The 22,105-nt window shown below is 35.9% G+C and overlaps 2 protein-coding genes across 5 annotated transcripts in view; one reads left to right on the forward strand and one right to left on the reverse strand.

Moving 5' to 3' along the window:
- The window catches only part of METTL4 (methyltransferase 4, N6-adenosine), a 159,378-nt gene extending 143,459 nt beyond the window's left edge, over positions 1–15,919 (reverse strand). For 3 of the 4 annotated variants that reach the window (XM_073898455.1, XM_073898458.1, XM_025886675.2), the window contains exons 1-5: positions 15,855–15,919; positions 13,616–14,439; positions 11,650–11,712; positions 3,885–4,254; positions 1,800–1,869 (exon numbers count right to left, since the gene is read on the reverse strand). In XM_073898455.1, coding sequence (XP_073754556.1) covers positions 1,800–1,869; positions 3,885–4,254; positions 11,650–11,712; positions 13,616–14,011 — 899 coding nt within the window. In that variant the 5' untranslated portion in view covers positions 14,012–14,439; positions 15,855–15,919. Of the gene's footprint in view, positions 1–1,799; positions 1,870–3,884; positions 4,255–11,649; positions 11,713–13,615; positions 14,440–15,574; positions 15,713–15,854 lie in introns of those variants that run through there. The other variant, XM_073898457.1, reaches the window with a different exon arrangement.
- A 63-nt stretch (positions 15,920–15,982) lies between these two features.
- The window catches only part of NDC80 (NDC80 kinetochore complex component), a 64,912-nt gene continuing 58,789 nt past the window's right edge, over positions 15,983–22,105 (forward strand). The window contains exons 1-5 of the mRNA XM_025886507.2: positions 15,983–16,114; positions 17,390–17,499; positions 18,646–18,723; positions 21,397–21,520; positions 21,599–21,771. Of these exons, the coding sequence (XP_025742292.1) occupies positions 17,399–17,499; positions 18,646–18,723; positions 21,397–21,520; positions 21,599–21,771 (476 nt within the window). The 5' untranslated portion in view covers positions 15,983–16,114; positions 17,390–17,398. The remainder of the gene's footprint in view (positions 16,115–17,389; positions 17,500–18,645; positions 18,724–21,396; positions 21,521–21,598; positions 21,772–22,105) is intronic.

The following is a 22,105-nucleotide window of genomic DNA, read 5'->3' on the forward strand; positions in this document are numbered from 1 at the left end:
CCCAGCAATTGCACTACTGGGTATTTACCCCAGTGATACAAATGTAGGGATCCAAAGGGGTATGTGCACACCGATGTTTACAGCAGTAATGTCCACAATAGCCAAACTATGGAAAGAGCCAAGATGGACATCAACAGATGAATGGATCAAGAAGATGTAGTATATATATACAATGGAATATTATGCAGCCATCAAAAGGAATGAGATCTTGCCATTTGCAACGACATGGATGGAATTGGATGGTGTTATGCTGAGCGAAATAAGTCAATCAGAGAAAGACATGTATGATATGATCTCACTGATATGAGGAATTCTTAATCTCGGGAAACAAATTGAGGGTTGCTGGAGTGTTGGGGGTGGGAGGGATGGGGTGGCTGGGTGATGGACACTGGGGAGGGTATGTGCTATAGTGAGCGCTGTGAATTGTGTAAGACTGATGAATCACAGACCTGTACCTCTAAAACAAATAATCCATTCTATGTTAAAAAAAAAGAAAAAAAGAAGATAGTAGGAAGGGAAAAATGAAGGGGGGGAAATCGGAGGGGGAGATGAACCATGAGAGACTATGGACTCTGAGAAACAAACTGAGGGTTCCTGAGGGGAGGAGGGTGGGGGGTTGGGTCAGCCTGGTGATGGGTATTAAAGAGGGCACGTATTGAATGGAGCCCTGGGTGTTATACACAAACAATGAATCATGGAACACTATATCAAAAACTAATGATGTAATGTATGGTGATTAACATAACACAATAAAATAAAATTAAAAAAAAAGGAAATGTCCTCTCAGAAATTAATTGAACTGATTAAGATGTGACATAAACAAAAAAGGTGACATAAAACAAATTTAAGATGGATTATACAAATTCATTCATAGCAGCTACTAAGGAAAACTATACAGGCATGCCTCAGAGATACTGCAGTTCAGTTCCAGACCACCACAACAAAGCTAATATTACTTTAATAAAGTAAGTCAAATTAATTTTGGGGCTTCCCAGTGCATGTAACAGTTATGTTTACACTATACTGTAGTCAACTAAGTATGCAATAGCATTATGTCTAAAAAAACAACATACTTACTTCATTGCTAAAAAATGCTAACCATCATCTGAGCTTTCAGTGAGTCATAATCTGTCACAGATCACTAAAACAAATATAATAATGAAAAAGTTTGAAATATTGCAAAATATGACATAAAGTGAGCAAATACTATTGGAAAATGGTGCCAACAGATGTGCTCAATGCAGGGTTGCCACAAACCTTCAATTATTTTTTAAAAAGGCAATATCTGCAAAGTACAATAAAGTAAAGCACAATAAAACAAGGTATGCCCATATTCTGACACATATTTTTAAACTTTAAAATGTGATATCAAAGGAAGGAAAAATGTTGTCCTTTGGTGTTACAGAAATATCCCTGAACTGGCTCAGTCAGTAACCTCAATCATTAATAAGTATATTACTTGTGACGTTCTTATACCCATACGTCATTCTACAGCAAGAGAATTACCTAATCAGGGGAATTAAAAATTGAAGTGAAAATACTTTAGTAGTTTCAGACAACCTACATCTCAAAGTAATGCTTTTAGTAATGTAACCAGAATGTAAAAAGGACAACAGTTTTTAGAAAAGGATGGGGTGCCTGGGTGGTTCAGTCAGTTAAGCACCTAACTCTTGGTCTCAGCTCAGTTCTTGATCTCAGGTTCGTTGAGTTCAGGCCCCACGTTGGGTCCATGCTGGAAACTGAAGGGAAAAAATAAAAAAAACCAAGGTGTATCTAATAGACAATTTATTTACACTTACCTGTTACTTCTTTTAACTGATTTGTTCTGCCATGGTGGATCCATTACAATTACATCATATGTTTTCCTACCTGAAAACACACACACAATTTCAGAAAATACCTACCTTCTGTAAGTGATCACTTTAGAAACTAAAGTGCATTGACTACAGACACAAATATAATGGAATGCAACAAAAGGATTTACAACATTTATTCAAATAAAATAATTTAATCTAAAAAAACTGAGGTTTCCCTTATAATTTAGTACCACGGGGATTTTAACATAAGTTTACCTATTGCTATTTTTGCAAAGACTACCTGAAAATAACTACAGCTCACTTAGCTGGACACCAATCATTTGTAAATGCCCTTTATGTCTTGACAGCCATGTTAATATGGTCCTTTCAAACCTAAATGGGATTTTTGTTTTGTTTTGTTTTCATTTTTTGCTTAATTTTTTTAAGCTTCGTTTTGAAATAATTTATCTTAAAACTGACACACTGACCATAATAAAACTTCCTCAATTGTCTACAGGTGTCTTTTTTTCCGACCCAGGATCCAAAGCAGGATCACACACTGCATCTAATTGCCATGTCTCCTCAATCTCTTCCAATCTGGGAAAGTTCCTCAGTCTTTGTCACTCATGACCTTGACACTTTGAAGACTACTGGCCAGTTATTTTATAGAATGTCTCTTAATTTGGGTTTGGTATTTCCTCGTGATTAAGTTTAGATTATTAATGTTTGGCAAGACTACTACCAAGTAATCAGGAAATACAAGATGTCAAAATGTCTCATTATTGGTGATACTATCTTTAATCATTTGGTTAAAGGGTTGTCTACCAGGTTTCTCCAGTTTTCACTTTGTAATTAATAAGTATCTTGTAAAGAGATACTTTAAGACTGTGCAAATATCTCCTGTCTCATCTTTTCACCTATTATTTTGAAATCTAATTATTATGTTGTTTGCCAAATAGAAACTTTCTAGTTCTATCATTCCACCTACATTTATTAACTGGAATTTTACTATAAGGAAGAGCTGTCCCTTCTGCTTTTATAAACATAGCTATATTTTGGTAAATGTACAATTTCACAAGTAATCAAAAGAGTGCTAATTAAAATGAGGAAGTAATGGTTTTTAAACTATTAAAGTGACAAAAATAAAAAAGAACAGAAAACAATGTTCAAATATAACATAATTTTCCCATTAGTTTATAATCCTGTCATTTACCCTGAAGAATTTATGACACTGTGACATGAATAACCACTCATGGCTTGACATGGCTTGATAGCAATTAAAAGAAGCTTTTCCTTAATGAACTATGTCATTTAATAACTTAAAATTTTTATATTAAATATCCAAAAAACAAGAGCATATTAAATTAAATTTCATCAATACATTTCTTTCCTACCTCATTTCTTAGAATATTATGACTTATTAAATACATAAAAATCCCTGATAAGCAATTGATGCAGATTAATTCATTTAATCTTCAAAATGACCTTCAGAAGTAGATTATTATCATAACTATTTTATAAACTAGGAAACTGAGGCTCAGTTTTGTGAAGTGACTAGCTCAAAGATTAACAGTTAAGTTTTAGAATCTAAATTCTAAATGGTGTATATGAATGTGGACTTCAATCTTTAAATTTTGTTGACATTATACAAGAAAATATTTCAAGAAATTTTAGACAATAAACTGTAACACTAGCTTAAAATGTAACCTAAAAGGCCATGGTGTTAATATTCATATCTGAAGTGTTCCTACTTTGCTATAAAGAAAAGTTAAATAAAATTGTTTGGCCAAGCCCAATTATATCGTGAATTCTTAAGTACAGAGCAGCAATTACATTTGCTTTCATGGGGACCAATTACTTTTTGACCCTTTGTTCATTAGTCTTATTTTTTATTTTTTTCAAATTTTTTAAATGTTTTTAAACCAAAAGTCAGAACTTTAAAATTAAATTTAAAAGAAAAAATCATAGAGAAAATTAAGCATTTATTCTATCCTCATACTGCTGACCCACATTCAGCATTCAGACTAGCTCTTGACTTCCAAGGCCACAAAAAAATTATATTTTTCTAATAACATAGTAATTACTTACAGTTCAGAAGTGGATGCATGCAAGAAATGTCAGACAAAAGAAAACTGCTTTTTGGTGGCACCAGGTATTTCTGTCCCATTAAAGTAATCATTTTTGTAAAGCTAGAGTTGTTTTCAACAACCCGTGAAAATAAATCCTGTTCTGTAACAGACATATCTTCTTCCATCAATTGTAATGCCTGAAGATCCATTTCATTCAGAGAAGGCAAATGCTTTGCCATTGTACATAATTCTGACAAATTGCAGGTATCAAGTGGTAAAGTAATGGGCTCACTACACTTGTCCCATTTTTCAGAAAGTGGATGAAGAAAGCCACTTTTGAGACCTTCTTGGATTAACTCTGAAGAGCCATCCAAAATCAGTCCCCTGATCTGTAAGAAAAATTTGTAAGGATACATTAAAAAACCATTTACATTAAGACAATTCTCTAAATAATGAAATTCTTACTATACTTTGAATATTTGAACTTATGGATTGAAATCAGTATTTTATTTCTTTTTAAAGATTTTATTTATTTGACAGAGAGACACAACGAGAGAGCACAAGCAGGGGGAGTGGGAGAGGGAGAAGCAGGCTCCCAGCTGAGCAGAGAGCCTGATGTGAGGCTCGATCCCAGGACCCTGGTACCACGACCTAAGCCGAAGGCAGATGCTTAACAACTGAGCCACCCACCCAGGCACCCCTGAAATTAATGTTTTAAAGCTAAAATAATTTTATGATAAAATGTAAAGGCAAGAATGTGTGAGTATACCTTCAAATTGCTGTTTCTTAAATTTGGAATAAAACAAACTTCATAAATTCACTTAAAATTAAATAACCAAACAATACACATATAAAACACATTCTTAAAAATGTATTAAGATGAATTTGAAATAAATAAATAAATATGAATTTGATAACATGAATGTTTCTAGGAGAAAGCAGAATTTCTAATCTATAAAGCAAACTAAGTTTAAATCACATTTAATATTAAATTTTCCTAGTGATCTAATTTTAAAATAAACTTACCTTTGAATTTATATTTCTTAAATTGTAAAGAAAAAAAGTAACTGTTAAATGAACATATAAACAAAGTTTTGCAAAAATACAATAATTAGAAAATTAAAATCTAAGTTCCACTTCTGGGCAAGATGCAATACCAGAGGTCAGATTTAACTTTTCATCAGACATTACTTTTTTAAAAAAGTATAAAGTGTAATTTTTTTAAAAGGCTATCTGAGTTAGATGTCAAGTAGTGAAAAATACTGGTCCCTAAAAAAGGAAAAACAAAGGATTGTTCCAGCTTACTGCCTTGAAAAGGTTTGCAGGCGGCAGTGCAGCAAAGGAGACCCATTCAGAGTCCAACAGTCTCTGAGTTGAGAGGATGCAGCTGGAAGTCTGAAAAGGTCAAAGCAGCTAGAGTTTGCAGGGCAGGATACCAAAGAGGAGAGAGCTGCAGAGAGAGAGAGTTCTTAAAAGCTGCAGGAAGGTCCACTCAAGTCTCCCCAAGGTCAGGGAAAGAAATGATGTCAAATGATCAGAGAACAATCCACAGAGCTCACACAGGGCTGGGAACAGCGATCCCACCAGCCAGAATGGAAACTCTCCTAATTTACAAGGCATCAGGTGGACGACTCATAGGGGTATTGCCTCATGAGTGGCGGAAAAAATAGCTGTAAAGACTGCTCTGGTCCTAACTAAAAAACCTTAAAACAAGCTTCAAAACTTTAAAAGAAAGTCACAAAAGGATCAAACAGTTTCAAAGTAACTTTGTCCAAGAACAAAGTTCAAGAATATTTATAGGAATATGAAAATACGTAGTACTCAAAAAGCTAAAACTGAAATGTCTTACAGAAAATAAAAAATTACCAGATATATAAAGAAGCAGGAAAATGCAACACATTATGGAGAAATAATCACTCAATAGAAACATACAGGAATAACAGAGATGAACAAACAGTAGAAAAGGCTGGATAGGTTTACTTGCAGCCCATTTAAAAGATTAGGAACAAAAGTAGAAAAATATAATAAGGCACTTATCATAACCATATTCATATGTTCAAAAATGTACAGAAAAAAATAAGAATGTTAAAGAAACACAAAACTACTAAAAAAAATTGAGCTTCTAGAGAAACAAACTGCATACCACAGAAATACTGTGGGTTAGGTTCTGGACCACTGGAATAAAGTCAAGTTATCACAGTAAAATCAGTCATTTGAAGGCAAGGGCTGTAAGCTGCAAAAGATTTGCCTATATTTTATAAATCAGACTATATATTCTTTTCTATAATCATTACCTTTTTCGCCCCTCCTTGGTGCAGTCTTTCTCAAAATACGGTATTTGGACTACCTCCATTGGAATCACCTCGAGGTTGTTAAAAATAAAAATTCCTAATCCCATACAGGAAACTGGGGGTTTAGTTCCAGGCCACCACAATGAAGTGACTATTGCAATAAAGTGAGTCAAATTAATTTTCTGGTTTCCCAGTGCAAATAAAAGTTATATTTACACTGTACCATAGTCTATTAAAGATTCGATAGCATTACATCCTTTAAAACAATGTATATACCTTAACTTAAAAATACCTTATTGCTAAAAAATGCAAACTACTATCTGAAATTTCAGCAAGTCATATTCTTTTTGTGGGTGGAGGGTCTTGCCTCTGTGTTGATAGCTGTTGACTCAGGGTGGTGGCTGCTGAAGGCTGAGGTAGCCATGGCAATTTTTTAAAATAAAACAATGAAGAAGTTTGTCACATTAATTGACTCTTCCTTTCATGAACGATTTCTCTGTAGCATGAATGCTGTTTGATAACATTTTACCTGCAGTAGAACTTCTTTCCAAACTGGGAGTCAATACTCTCAAACCCTGTTGCTACTTTGCCAACTCAGTTTATGGAATATTCTAAGTCCTCTGTTGTTCACTTCAACAATGTTCACAGCATCATCACCAGGAGTAGTTTCCACCTGAAGGAACAACTTTCTTTGTTAGTCCATCAGAAGCAACCCCTCATCCACTAAAGCTTTATCATGAGTTTGCAGCAGTTTGGTCACATCTTCCGGCTCCACTTCTAATTTTAGTTCTCTTGCTGTTTCCACCACACCTGCAGTGACTTCCTCCACTGAAGTCTGGAACCCCTCAAGGTCATCCCTTAGAGTTGGAATCAACTTCTTTCACACTCCCGGTAATGTTGACACTTGGACCTCTTCCCATGAATCACAAATGTTTGTGGGTTTTTTTAAGATTTTCTTATTTATTCATTTGAGGGAGAGACAGACAGAGCAGGAGCAGGGGGAAAGGCAGAGAGAAAGGGCGAAGCAGACTCCCCACTGAGCCGGGAGCCCGATGCGGGGCCCAATTCCAGGACCTGGAGATCATGACCAGAGCCAAAGGAAGACACTCAACCATCTGAGCCACCCAGGTGCCCCAAATCACAAATGTTCTTAATGGCATCTAGAATAGTAAAACTTTTCCAGAAGACTTTCCATTGACTTTGTGCCCAGATCCATCAGAGGAACCACTGTCTGTGGAAGTTATAGCCCTATGAAATGTATTTCTTCAATAATAAGACTTGAGTCAAAATTATTCCTTGATCCATGAGCTGTCAAATGGATTTTGTGTGAGCAGGCATGGAAACAACATACATCTAACTATATATCTCCATCAGAGCTCTTGGGTCACCAGGTGCATTATTAAAAATAATAAGTACTATTTTGAAAGGAATCTTTTTTTCTGAGCAGTGGGTCTCAACAGTGGATTTAAAAGATTCAGTAAACCATGTTGTAAACAGATGTGCTGTCATCCAGGCTTTGTTGCTCCACCTATAGAGCAAACACATAGTAAATTCAGCATAGTTTTTTTTAAAGATTTATTTATTTATATTAGAGAAAGAGAGAGCATTAGCAGAGAGAGAGGCAGAGGGAGAGGGAGAAAATCCTCAAGCAGACTCCCTGCTGAGTGCGGAGCCTAACACAGGGCTTGATCCCAGGACCCCGAGATCACGACCCAAGCTGAAATCAAGAGTCGGATGCTTAACCAACTGAGCCACCAAGTGCCCCAATTTAGCATAATTCTTAAGGGCCGTAGAATTTTCAGAATAGTAAATGAGCACTGACTTCAACTTAAAGTCACCAGCTTCATTAGCCCCTAGCAAGAGTCAGCCTGTTCTCTCAAACTTTGAAGTTAGGCATTCTCCTATCTAGTTATGAAATTCCTAGATGGCATCTTTTTCCAATAGAAGACTGTTTTGTCTATATTGAAAATCTGTTTAGTGTAGCCACCTTCAGTAATGATCTTAGCTATGTCATCTGGATCACTTGCTGCGGCTTCTACATCAGCTCTTGCTGTTTCACCTTGCACTTTTGATGTTATACAGACAGCTTCTTAAACCTCATGAACCAACCTCTGCCAGCTTCAAACTCTTCTACAACTTCCTCACACATCTTTTCAGCTTTCATAGAACTGAAGAGAGTTAGGGCTTTGCTCTGGATTAGGCTTTGGCTTAAGGGAATGTTGTGGCTGGTTCAATCTTCTAACCAGACCACTCAAACTTTCTCCATATCAGCAATAAGGCTGATTTCACTTATCATTCATATGTTCATTGGGTTAGCACTTTAAATTTCCTTCAAGAACTTTTGCTCTGCATTCATAATTTCACTAACACTTTGGTGCATGGGGCTTTTGATCTGCCTTCTTCACTGAACTTAATCATTTCCAGCTTTTGATTTAAAGCATAAGACATGTTGAGGTTCCTGGGTGGCTCAGGTGGTTAAGCATCCAACTCTTGATTTCAGCTCAGGTCATGATCTCAGGGTCATGAGATCGAGCCCCAAGTTGGGCTCCGTGCTGGCCATGGAGCCTGTTTAAGATTCTCTCTCTCCCTCTACCCTTCCCCCCCTCCTCGCCCCACTCACTCTCAAAAAAAAAAAAAAAATAGGGGCACCTGGGTGGCTCAGTCATTTAAGCATCTGCCTTTGGCTCAGGTCATGATCCCAGGGTCCTGGGATTGGAGCCCTGCATCAGGCTCCCTGCTCAGCAGGGTTTCTGCTTCCCCCCTGCCCCTTCCCCTGCTCATGCTCTCTCTCTCTCACTCACTTCTAATAAATAAAATCTTTAAAAAAAATTTTAAAGTATGAGACATGCAACTTTTCCTTTCACTTGAACACTTGGAGGCAACTACAGGGTTATTAATTAACCTAATTTCAAGACTGCTGTATCTCAGGCAATAGGGAGGCCCAAGGAGAGGGAGAGAGACAGGGGAATGGCTGGTTGGTGGAGGAGTGAGAGCACACAACATTTATCAATTAAGTTTGCCATCTTATATGTGTGCAGCTTGTGGTGCCCCAAAACAATTACAATAGTAATATCAAAGATCACTCATCACAGATCACCATGACAAATGTTATAATAACAAAAAAGTTTAAAATACTGCAAGAATTATCTAAATGTGACACAGAGACACAAAGTGAGCAAATGCTGTTGGAAAAATGGCACTGATAAGACTTGCTTGATGCAGGGTTGCCACAAACTTTCATTTTTTAAGAAGTGTGATATCTGCAAAGTGCAATAAAGCAAAGCACAATAAAACAAGGTATGCCTGTTCAATGCAAAAAGGAAATACATACTAGGTTGTAGTAACAGCAGGTATTGAAGAAGAAAAGATTAGTGCACTTGAAAATAACATAATAAAAGTGTCCAAAATGAAGAGGACAGAAAAAATATTTGAGGAGGTAATGGCCAAAAAAATTTCCAAACTTGCTGAAACTATTAATTCATAGATTCAAGCTCAACAAACAGAGGAGGAGGGGAAAACTGCATTAAGGAACATCATAATCAAATTGCTAAACATCAATGATAAAGAAAAAATATTCAAAGCAGCCAAAGACTTCTATTTTCAACAAAGATGGAGTCTCAGGAACAACAGCTTTCAAGACACAGGACATCAGGCAATAAAGGACAATGAAAGAAATCATAGGTAAGTAATCATAAAATCATATGACTGCCCCAGGCAACTGCCTAGAAAATTTCCAGGCCAAAAGAAAGAAGAATCTGAACAGAGCCTAGGAAAAATCCAGAGCTGAGTAGACAAAGCAGAGAATATAGAGAGGTCAAGACAAGAATTCACAGGACAGAGTACCAGACAGAAAAGAGCTACCCAGACAGAGAACTATGCAATCTGTAGGCAGTCACACTGGAGAAATTCCCCTAAGTACGGATGTGCTTAAGTGTATGAGGGAATTATCCAAGACCAGGAAAAGAACTACCCAAAAGACAGAAGAAATAGTGCAGGGAGTTCCCAAAGGGCCAAGAATGGTGCCCGTTTCCAAATATTCAGACTGAGAAACCTCATGATTCACCAGGCAAAGGGGAGACAATTTACCATGCATCTCTGAGTGAGGAGAGGCACTGACAGCTGGTCATCTGGAATATATACTACAAACACAAGGATGGTTACACATGAGGAAAAATCAAAGGGAAATATTAGTAGAAAAATCACCCATTCAATCTCCACAGATGCTTAAAAAACATTTCATAAAATTCAATAACTATGTTTGATAATAACAATAAATAAGAACAGATAGGGGGTGCCTGGGTGGTTCAGTCAGTTAAGCGTCTGCCCTCGGCTCAGGTCATGGTCCCGGGGTCCTAGGATTGAGCCCCACATCAGGTTCCCTCTTCCCTCTCCCTCTGCTCCCCCTCCTCACTTCCCCCCACCACGCCCCAGCTCATGCTCACTCTCTTACACTCTCTCAAATAAATCAATATTTTTTTTAAAAGGTAATAAAAAAGAACAGATGGAAACTTCCTTACATGCTATTTGCAGGTCAGTCCAAAAGCCAGTATTATGCTTAGTAATGAAATCATCCCCACTGAGTCAGGAACAAGACAAGGATATACACTGTCATAAATATGATTTAATATTGTATTTTCCAGCCTATACATTTACAAATGAGAAGTAAATTAGAGATAAAATAATTGGAAAGCTATAATATAAAGTATTTCTATTTTCAGGAGTTATAAATATGAACTGGAAAACCCCAGAGATTAAAAGAAAAAAAAAAAAAAAACCACAGCAACTTAAGAAATTGGCAAGACTTTTATAAAGAAAATCTTATGGAATGACAATAGAAACTGAAACAAATGTTAAGAACATATTTGTGTTATCAACATCTTAACGATGTCAGTAGGCCCTAATTTAATTTATAAATTTAACTTGATGCCATAAAAATTCCAATTGCTTCTTTTTTCTAACCAGAATTAAACTGATCCTAATGGGAAATTCATGTGGGAAAATAAACAAGCAAACAAAACAGAAAAATTCTGTAAAAGAGAAATTCAGATAAAAGGAAGGGTAAGCATACCAAATATTAAAACATACTCATGTTATAAAACATGAAGAGACTGGAAGATAAACAAATTAAGTCATAAATCCAGAAATAAACTCAAATACGTATGTGTATGTGTAACTCACACTTCACACCACAATGAAATCTAAATGAATCAAAGATATAAATGTGAAATGAAATAATATCCTAGAAAAAAACATGGAAAAATTCTTTCATTTTTTTCCCATGGGAAAATTCTTTTAGAGCCTGGAAGAAGAAATACCTTTTTAATTATGACTCAAAAATCCAGAAATCATAAAAGAAAAAAAAAAATCACTCCACTATTAAATTCTAACTTTGATGAAAATAATTGTTTAATTTTTAAGAACATCCTTATTTATATTGTTTTATACTACTTCACATTGATCTTCCAATGTCATAATGAACATTTTACACCTTACCTTTGTATGATATTCCATAGCATCCAATTCACCTTGATTGAAAACAACACATCTTTTACGCTTCTAAAGAGTAAATTACAGGAAGAAAATTATGTTGCCATCTATCACAATACTGATATTTTAAAATATATTAGTATTTCTTTTTTATCACATTTTCCTTAGTGTGTATCTGTCTTTAAGAGCTTAACTGACTAGTAAGGTCAAAATCAGTGAAAAGTGTATGGACTAAGGAAATAAGCTTTCCAAATAAAAAAATTGGGGACTTTTTTTTTAAATTACTATTTATTATTATTATTATTATTACAAGCTTAATAAGTGATGTAAGGTCACCTAAGCCTTATCTGCTATTAATAAGAGCTAGTACCAATGATAAAATGCAGCACAGGCATCCATGGAACACAAGAAAACTGTGACACTGTATAAAGTTACTAGTATCATCTATCAGTTGATATATATTGTACAATTCTCAACTTCATTTCTGAGGAGATGAACTATGCATATACTATCGTTAAAAAAAAAAATCCAGTACACTTTCAATAGCTCTTTATGATTGATCTGAGGGCTAGGTACAAATCAAATATACTAACATTGTTCTGTGTCTAACAACTGCATAGAAAGGAACATGTAAAACAGTGCAAAATAAAGCAGGGACTTTATACCTCTTATTGCTGAAACACCAGTGCTTACATGGTAGCATACTCCCAGCAGGCTAACAATAAATGTTTGCTGGCTGAATAAATAAATGGACTGAAGATTAAGCTAATTGTACAATTTGCCTTAGCATATCAGAATTAAGGTAAGTTTTGTCAAGATAACTCATTACATACACCCATCTATATTTTTCCATATTAAAATGAGAAATTTACCCAACATAAGTGAAAACATTAAAAGATGCCCATACTTAGTAAACTGTAAATGCTTGTTATTATTTTTCTGAATTAGTAATAGTATTGATAAATAATCTATATACTATTTTACTGAAATCTCAGACATTATATATTTTCTTTCTTATGCCTGACACACAGCAAATGGTCAATAAGTATTTGTCCAAGGGAAAAGAAAGACAGAAGAAATTATAAGAATATTAAAAGTTCTACTTCAGGAAACTAGAACAATGTAGTAAATTATCCCTATCACTTGCCTTATTCTAATTCTCAACATGCTTTCTTATTTAATATCTTTCTTCATGGATCTCAATTGTAAGATCCATGAGGGTACCAATTATGTTTATCTTGTTTCATCCCTATATGTACAACAGCACACAGAAAGATCTCAAACATTTGTGGGTGAGTAACAAAGTTATTCCTATCTCTAACAAAGAAAATGTTAATATAATCTATCTGAAATGGACTTTGTATAATCACCTCTGAACTCTTCAGAAACATAAAAAGTATTAAAACATAATTATTGATCCTGTATAGCATTCTTGAAACTTCACCAAAAGACTGCACCAGTGTATACACAAATACATAAGCTTTAAGAACATATACAATTTTCTATAGTAGCTTTCTACTTTTATTATTAAAAACTTTATGAAATATCACGCTTCTTGCAAACTTCATTATATGAGCTTATCCCCAATAGACAGTTCTCTAAGAATCTCCCAAAATCCATAAACTGCTTTAGGATTTTGCAGACAAAGCAGCATGTTGTTGAACAAAAACAATTGTAAAAACATGCGATTAATACAAATGAGTAAGCAGAAAGGGTTTTTTGTTATTGTTGTTTAGTTTTGTTTAATTTACAGAGCATTCACTTTTGAGCAAACTTTGCTTACTTTTGAAATATGCATCTGGTCTTCTAAGAATGGTAGAACATTAGGAAAGAGTTAAAAATTACATTGGCTATAACTAAAGCCTTCCTATGCTTTATGGATTGTTTTTTAGACTTAGTAAATTAGAAGATATTGGAATAATAAACTTCTGCATGTTCTGCAGAAAAATAGAAATGTATTAAAACTTTCTACCTTCCCAATAATAGAAATGCGGTTTTCTTCTTTAATACCATCCATTGGATCTTCCTTTTCATTCCTTTGTTGGCATTCTTTGTGAACAACTGGAGTTATATAAGGTTTGGTGACATTAAATAGCTCAGATCGAAAAACATATCTCTGTATGAAGATTTCGCAATTTCCTCTGGCATCATTATCTGGCTTAGTGGTAGAGTCAAAAGCAATAACGGTAGCAGAGGTTCCCAAAGAGATCAAAGAACCCATTTGAAGAAAATCAAAGTGGACAGATGAAGTGGGCTCATTTTTACTGCAACAAGGCTCATGATGTTGGTGAAGTTGATAGTTTATGTTGTTAATGAAAGAAAGATGATCTAGTAACCATCCTGGTGACAGCTGGTGCACCACAGACATTCTCTTCTCTTAAAAAAGAAAGAAAAAAAAAAAACTCTGGAAATGAGAGTCTAGATGTAAAACCCAATTTTCCAGATTAACTTCTTAAATGTCCTGCATTTCAATAAAAATATACTTCACATACACAGGTAGATTTCATGTGCAAGTATATAAACTTAACATATACACAAAAGAGAATCTGACATTCGTGATATGTTAAGGAAAAATGTAATGTTTTAATATAAACTTTTAATTACAGGGTTGATAATTCTAATTTTTCAGCCAATTTAGCAAAAGAGAATGAAAATGTGATCTTATTTCTGGAATCCCAATTGAATCCTCTTATCTTCCTGGGACCTCCACACAACCTCCTGTTCGCTTTTAATCTAGCCACTAGGTCCACATCCTCCAAGTCAGGAAGTCATTCAATTCTTAAAGGTGAGAGTATCCTGTCAAAGCAAAGAATACTACATTACCTATGTGAATTCATCCTTTTAATGACATAAACATAGAGAGGTCACAGAGAGGTCAGCTCCTGTTTTTTCAAAGCACATTTGCCGCAATAAGTCAGCCCATTAACACTGCCATACTTAACCACTCTACCAACGGAGTACTAAAAAACATAAAATGAAAGACTGGTCTAGGCTAAGAACGATGCAATTTTAACAGATTTCAGAAGTACCAAACCCTAACAAAATTGCAAGGTTATTGGTTCTGAGCAGTCCTCCTTCAGCAACTATGTTTTTTCAAAACTTCCTTATCTTTTTACCAAAAAAAAAAAAACAATGGTAAAGTTCTGGGTATTGCCTACTAAATCTAGTATAATGGAGAACCTAACAGGGGGGACAGAATAAGTATTTAACAGCACAGCTAGTCATAGCATTTAGAACCAAACTTCTAACTCCATGTAGTGTTAGCAGTATGACCATGGTCAAGTTATTTACTCTTACTACAGAGTCTCAAATTCATCATTGTTTATGACATCTCAGGAGGCAGTTTAGAGAATTAAATGAGATAATCTACATGAAATGCTGTGCAGTGCCTGACACATAGCAACTGTTCAAACAAATGCTATTAGTGATGGTAATCCTGGTATTGGCCCTCCTTTCAGAGTCACCACTTGTGGTGAGGAGGTAATGTAATGGCTAGTGAAAGCAGGAAATTTAGTCAAGAAGACTGAAACTCAGAAAAGGTGACGTGCCCAAAATTACAATTGTAGGTAACTGCAAAACTGCTCCAAGAATCAGTATCAGGACTTTGGCTCAAAGCTTTTCTCCCACCCCCACCACTCTCCAGGTACTGGGCAGTACATGTCTTTGAGTTCAAACTCAGGGAAGCAGGGAAGTCCTTTTTTAGCAAAGTAAACTGTGCTTAAACTCTCTTTCTCTCTCTCTCTCTCTCTCTCCCCCTCTCTCTCCCTTTCCTACCTCTCCCTTTCACACCCGAACCTCCACCCCTCACCCCCTTGGGTTCCTCGTAGCTTCACTCGGTGACCACCACTAGAGGACCATGAAACCCTAGCGGCAGCCACACCGGGATCCTCGAAGCCAGGTACACCCACACTCAGCAGTCACTATCTCCTACCTCACCGTTTCCCCTTTCAGAAAAACTGCACGACGTCTCCCAGACTTGCATTATGAAAGAAACAACCCTCTACACCGTGGTCATGAAAGACGCCACTTTCATGGCAAAGAAAATTTCTTTTTCTACGACCCAACGGGCGCGGCCATGTTGCTGTACGGAAAAGGTGTTTCCAGGGCGATTTGGAGAGCTCTGTCAGCTACTCAGAGACGTACAGCGCCAGTCTCTTCAGCGTTAACTTTAGGAAAACCGACCAGACTTTGTAGGAGACGCTCGCACTTACCAGACATGCCAGTGTGCTGAGTGAGACGACAGGACGCCAGCATTACGCAGAATTCCCGCGACGGGGAGCGGCGCGTAAGAGTTGCGCACGCGTTCGACGTACGTGATGACGCAGACGCCAGCGGAGATTTTAAAATTCGAACTGCGCCGGCGGGTGCAGGGAGGAGTTGGGTGTTTTGGCGGGTGCTGTCCTGCCCGGTGAGTAGTTGCACGGGTTCCAGAAATTCGGTCCCTGGGTTGTGTCACGAAACTGGAAGAAAGGTAACTAATGACTTTGAGTTAATTTTGTGCCGGTAGAACTGTTCTCAAGGGAGAAAGCGATGGCGCCAACACCTTAGATTTAGCGGCCCTGACAACGTTTTAGTCTACTATTTTGAGAGGCCTCCGGGCCGAGTCTGTGCGAGGCGCTAGTTTCCCGGAGTACAATAAATTTCTACAGACAGTGACTTCCAAGGGAGAAGAGGAGGACCTAGGGGCACACTGGTGGGGAGCAGAGTCTGGAGGGAGGAGAGGGGAAGAATTGATGGGAGCAGGGAGAGGAGGGACAAGATGAAGAACGGTTTGAGGTGTGGCGTTTGAGATACTAGTGGGCGTGTAGGAAAGTCTTAATCTTAAATTACATTTTAAGTGGAGATTTGGAGTGCACGTATAGGTGAATGGGAAAGTTGAATGGATAGCAGAAATGTATAAAGTAAAAGAAATAGGTGGCCATACCATGTAGAAAGAGTGTAATCAGTTTAAAAGACAAAGGAGAACCCAGAGAAGTGACAGGATAACCACAAATGTCCACTTCGCTGGAAACCAAGACAGAACCTGAGAGATCTAGGTGTATAGTGTCTAATGCCACAAAGATGAGATAGGATCAAAAGATTTGTCAGTCATGAGTATTCTAGGAGGCAACTGTTTCAGTAGGTATGAAGGAAATGAAATGTTAATTTTGAGACATAAACTGTAGACCATTTTGTGGACCAGATAACTGATCCTTGTTGGAAGGGAGATTGAAGTAAAAGGGGCACTAATTTAATATAAATGGGAAACAGTGGGTTAAGGACAGAGCAAGAGGGATGGATGTTAGGAAAAGAAAACAGAATAGCTGTATTCTCTAAGACCAAAGTAAAGAAAACATCTTGAGGTAGTTCTTGTCAGATAACCTCTGACTTTCCCAATGAAAAGGTGCAGCCAACAGCAGTAAGGTGATCAGGGTTAGGTTTCAGGGCTTTAACTACTGTAGATATGTGAAGGCAGAAATTATACCTTATTTATCATTGTGTCATTTCAATTTCCTTGCACACTCAGGTGTACATGGTAGGCAGTTAGTCAATATTCGTGTGTGTTGAATATTTTTAAATGAAGTTAAGTACACATTCCCTGCAAATGAGAACTTCACCTTATATGAACAAAAGGGCCCAGGAAAAGATTATCTTGAAGAAACAGTGGAACTTGGCTGTTTTCTCTTTGAGGATGAAGATAACAGTTGGTGCTTAATGTAGCATCTATATCTGGAAAGATGTTTTAATACTGAATTCATGAATGCAGGTAGTAAGCATGAAGCGCAGTTCAGTTTCCACCGGTGGTGCTGGCCGCCTCTCCATGCAGGATTTAAGGTCTCAGGATTTCAATAAACAAGGCCTCCATACCCCTCAAACGTAAGTACCTCATGCGTTACCATTTTGGACAAAGAAATCTGTAAAGATGATTAACACAAAAATATACTATGAGTGATGTTCTTATGAATATTGTTTGTTCACAGTGGTACCTAATTTGGGTTAATGAAGGCTAAAAATTGGCATGTTATTAGTTGTGTTTTATCTCATTTGTTCCTTAAATTTCCAAAGCTACATATTTTGCCAACAACCCCTGAAAAGGATTGTTAATTCCCTTTCAGCACTCTTTCTTATTTTCCTCCTTTATCCTAGACCTGCTTATTTGAGCAGGCTTATTGCTAGAACTTTGAATTTACTGAAGTATATCCAATTGGCAAAATTGTCGGTTATTATTTGCTCAATGATAAGCTGCAGTTTAGAAGAACCTACAGAACCACTTCTCCAAACTGTTTTCTCAATATTCACTGGAAAAGGGTATATAATTATACTATCATAAACTAGTTTTTCTCTGTGAGTTTGTTCTAATTAAGAGAAGGCTGTTTGTAAGCCACTGAGGGCTATATCAATCCTCTGATACCAAGGTACGAGTTACTTGCTAACTGTACTTAAATTACTTAGGTTTACATTGTATAAGCCTCAGCTACTTTTAGAAATTTGAATTATTTGTGTCTTTAACTTCTGAAATCAGAAATTTTTTGTATTGTTACACATTACATGCACTAAAAGATTTATGTCTTGAATTATATTGAAAACTAAAAGGCTGACATTGGCAATGTTTTAGGTTTGTTATTTACATAATGTATGTTCTTAGGTGTAGCTGCATTCTAATAGAGTAGGCCTTAAAAGAAAATTGTTAAATGTAGCTATCATCCTATGATTGAAGATACCTATTTTTAAATTTTTTTCCTTTAAGGTTATCCATAAATGTACATACGTTAAAATAATTGAAATGAGAATGTAGATATGGTTTTTTTCTGCTTTCTTAACATTTTAGCATTATTACTCGTGCATGGTGTTAGCCTATCCCATTGTAACAGCTGTGATTGCTACTAAAAATTTTCATGATTCTGAATTATTTTTATAGGTAATGGGAAAGAGGTGCTAGTTCCAACATATTTCCAAAAATTTCTTAAACTAATATTTTTTTATATTTATTTTTTAAAGTTTGTTCTTTTCATTTTGTTAAAGCAAAGAGAAACCAGCCTTTGGAAAGTTGAATATAAACAAACCCACATCTGAAAGAAAAGCCTCTGTGTTTGGTAAAAGGTAATGATATTTTTTATTAGTTTTAATGAAGGGATTCTTAAAAAAATAGGATGGCATGATCCCTTACAAAAGAAAGTTAAAAGCTAGCTTTCTTCCGTTTTAAATGGTGAAATGGTTATATCTGTTTTAGATAGTGCTAAGAGATATATCAGCACATTCAGACCACTATTTCATGTTGTAAGTGAAGAGTTGATTGAAAATTCTATACCTAGCTTTCAGATAATATGGAATCATAGCATTTTAAAATTCGGAGGAACCATCATCTAGTTCAACAGTTTAGTCCCAGGCTTTTTTATACTCTTAAATATTAAGATTCCAAAGAGCTTTCATTTTGTGGGCTGTATTTATGGATATTAACCATATTAGAAATTAAAACTGGAAAGTTTTTAATTATGTATTCATTGAATGTAAAATAATAACCCCTTACGTGTTAACAAAAATAATATGCCTTTAACTTAAAAGAATTTTTTTCCCAAAAACAAGTATTTCAGTAAAAAAAGTGATGTTTTACATTTTTGCAAATCTCTTTAACATCTGGCTAAATAGAAGATAGCTAGCTTCTCATATCAGCTTCCACATTCAATCTGTTAAAATATCATACATCATGTAGACAGCCTCTGAAAAACTCCAATGTACACTCATGAGAAAATGAGAATGAAAGGGGCAAATAACATCTTAGTTTATCAGTATGAAAATAGCTTTGTCTTCTCAGATCCCCAAGATCACACTTTGAGAACCACTGTCTAACATAGATCAGTGGTTGCCTGTGCTGAAGGTGGGGCAAGGATTGACTGTTAAAGAGTAAAAAACTTTTGCGATGATGAAAATGTTCAGTATCTTTATGTCTTCATTGTGGCAGAGATTGCACAGGTATATACGTTGTCAAACCTCATCATACTGTACATTTTAAACAGGTACATTTTACTCTAAGCAAATTACACCTCAATAAAATTTATTTTTTAAGGAATGATCAACCCCAAAATTGAAAAAATAATTTGTTCTTTTATCTCACCAAAACAAAATATAACTGTTTTAAGGCAAACCTGTTCAATTGTTTTGAAAATATTTAGAGATGAAATGTTTGTAACCTTATGAAAAGTCTTTGCCTTGAAACCAAATTAAGCTCTTTCTGGTATTCATTCCAGTTGGTGAAAAATCTTAAGGCATTTTTGTAATGTAACTCTTCTCAGTGGTGAACTTCAGAGATAATGATGATAATTACTATAAAATCTAACATTTGCTGAGCATTTTTATAAGCCAGACGTTGTTATAAGTGCTTTGTCTGTATTAACTCATTTAATTAATCCTCACAACTGCCCTATGAATAGATATTATTATTGTATCCATTTTATAGAAAAGGAATTGAAGCACAGAGAGGTTAAGTAATTTTAAGACAGAATTTGAAACCACAGACTCTGATACTGGACCCTGTGCTCTTAAGCTATAAATTGAATGATGCAGTATTTTGATTGGTTAGGGAAATCTCTTATAATTTAAAAAGATATCTAACAGTGCAGTTCTGTGTAGAATAAAGCTGAGTCTATACATGTATTCCTTTTGGGTAAAAAATAAATAAATAAAGATTAAGTAATAGCAGTATGTAGAAAAGTGTTTCTCAAATTAGCAAATTCTAAAACAGCCAATCTGGGCTGTGGAGTGAGAGGGCCCAAGCTAAAGAACTTTTAGAGCGTTTGGCAGGAGAGAAGTTGAAAGCAGTAAGCAAACTTGCAGGGACAAATAGAGCTCTGATGAACAGAGTTCAGATACTACAGCAGTGTTCATTGCAACTTAGTTTTGTGGCATCTGTTCAATAAGGAAAATTGTTATTCTAAGGATATTTAATAAACTGCAGTTGGTAGCTAAATCAGGCCACAAAGTTAGGCAAAAGAAACCAGTATAAAAATACAAACAAATTAAGTTTTGTTTTGCAGAGGAAGGGCTTAGAATGGAACACATATGTTATATCCATTAATGACTAAAAAGTTGCACCATGTAAATTTATGGTAAATAACAATTAAATACATAGGAGCACCTGGGTGGCTCAGTCGTTAAGCATCTGCCTTCGGCTCAGGTCATGATCCCAGGGTCCTGGGATCAAGCCCCACATCGGGCTCCCTGCTCGGTGGGAAGCCTGCTTCTCCCTTTCCCACTCCCCCTGCTTGTGTTCCCTCTCTCGTTGTCTCTCTCTCTCTCTGTCAATAAATAAATCTTAAAAAAAAAAAATCAGATACATAATTTTGCATGACACAAAAATGTTCAAGAGAAAAAGCATACACTACCCATTTTAACATCTCAAAAACAATTTTCCCGCAGGAAATGATGGTAAATGAAAGGGTTAGGAGTGGAGGAGCAATCGTGGAAGCCTAAAAAGGATGGCGAAAGGACTTGGGTTACTGAATAGACTTGGAGAATGGTTGTACAGAAGATCTAGTGGATTCAAAATACACATTCTTAGGTGATAGTGTATGTATTAGGAATGCAACGCACCACAGTGCATTTTTCTTCCTACCTCATTTTATAGTTATCATTATTTGCTCTTTTTCTCTGCTTTGAATAAGAGAAAAGAATTGAACTTTAATGTTTGTTGCTGCTAGTAAAATATAAAATCACCTTGAAATAATTTAGACTTGACCACAGACTGAAATAGTTTTGACTGACTGTTTCTATTTTCAGAACTAGTGGACCTGGATCCCGGAATAGTCAATTTGGTATATTTTCCAGTTCTGAAAAAATCAAGGACCCACGACCACTTAATGACAAAGCATTCATTCAGCAGTGTATTCGACAACTCTGTGAGGTATTTTATATTCTCTTAAGTGTTTTCCAATAATTTTTCTGTTATAAAATGTTTGATGTTTCATAAAAATTATTGTAGTTTCTTACAGAAAATGGTTATGCATATAGTGTATCCATGAAATCTCTACAAGCTCCTTCTGTTAAAGACTTCCTAAAGATCTTCACTTTTCTTTATGGCTTCCTGTGCCCTTCGTATGAACTTCCTGACACAAAGTTTGAAGAAGAGGTTCCAAGAATCTTTAAAGATCTTGGGTTTGTATGTTATATTTCTTATTAGCCTTAAGAGATTGTTGGAACACAGAAAAGAATCAGACTCAATTGATTTGTAAAGATTCTGAGTGAGAGAAATCATATATTTTAAGATGGTCACTGTGGGCAGTGTATCTTAGGATAAATTTAAAAGGCAAGAAAAACCACTGTTTGGAGGTTATTACTGAACTATAGAAGATAGTTCATAAGGCTTTCCAAATACTGAAGTGATGAGGAATAGCTAGAATGGGCTGGATACCACAGATTTTATAGAAGCAAAAAAGATAGGATTGGAGGCCTGGAGAAAATGGGGTGGGATGAAGTCAAGAATGGCTGT

The sequence above is a fragment of the Callorhinus ursinus genome, unplaced genomic scaffold, assembly GCF_003265705.2.
Source record: "Callorhinus ursinus isolate GAN/ISIS: 27379988/994484 unplaced genomic scaffold, GSC_fseal_2.0 scaffold11, whole genome shotgun sequence".
In the NCBI taxonomy this organism is placed as follows: Eukaryota; Metazoa; Chordata; class Mammalia; order Carnivora; family Otariidae; genus Callorhinus; species Callorhinus ursinus.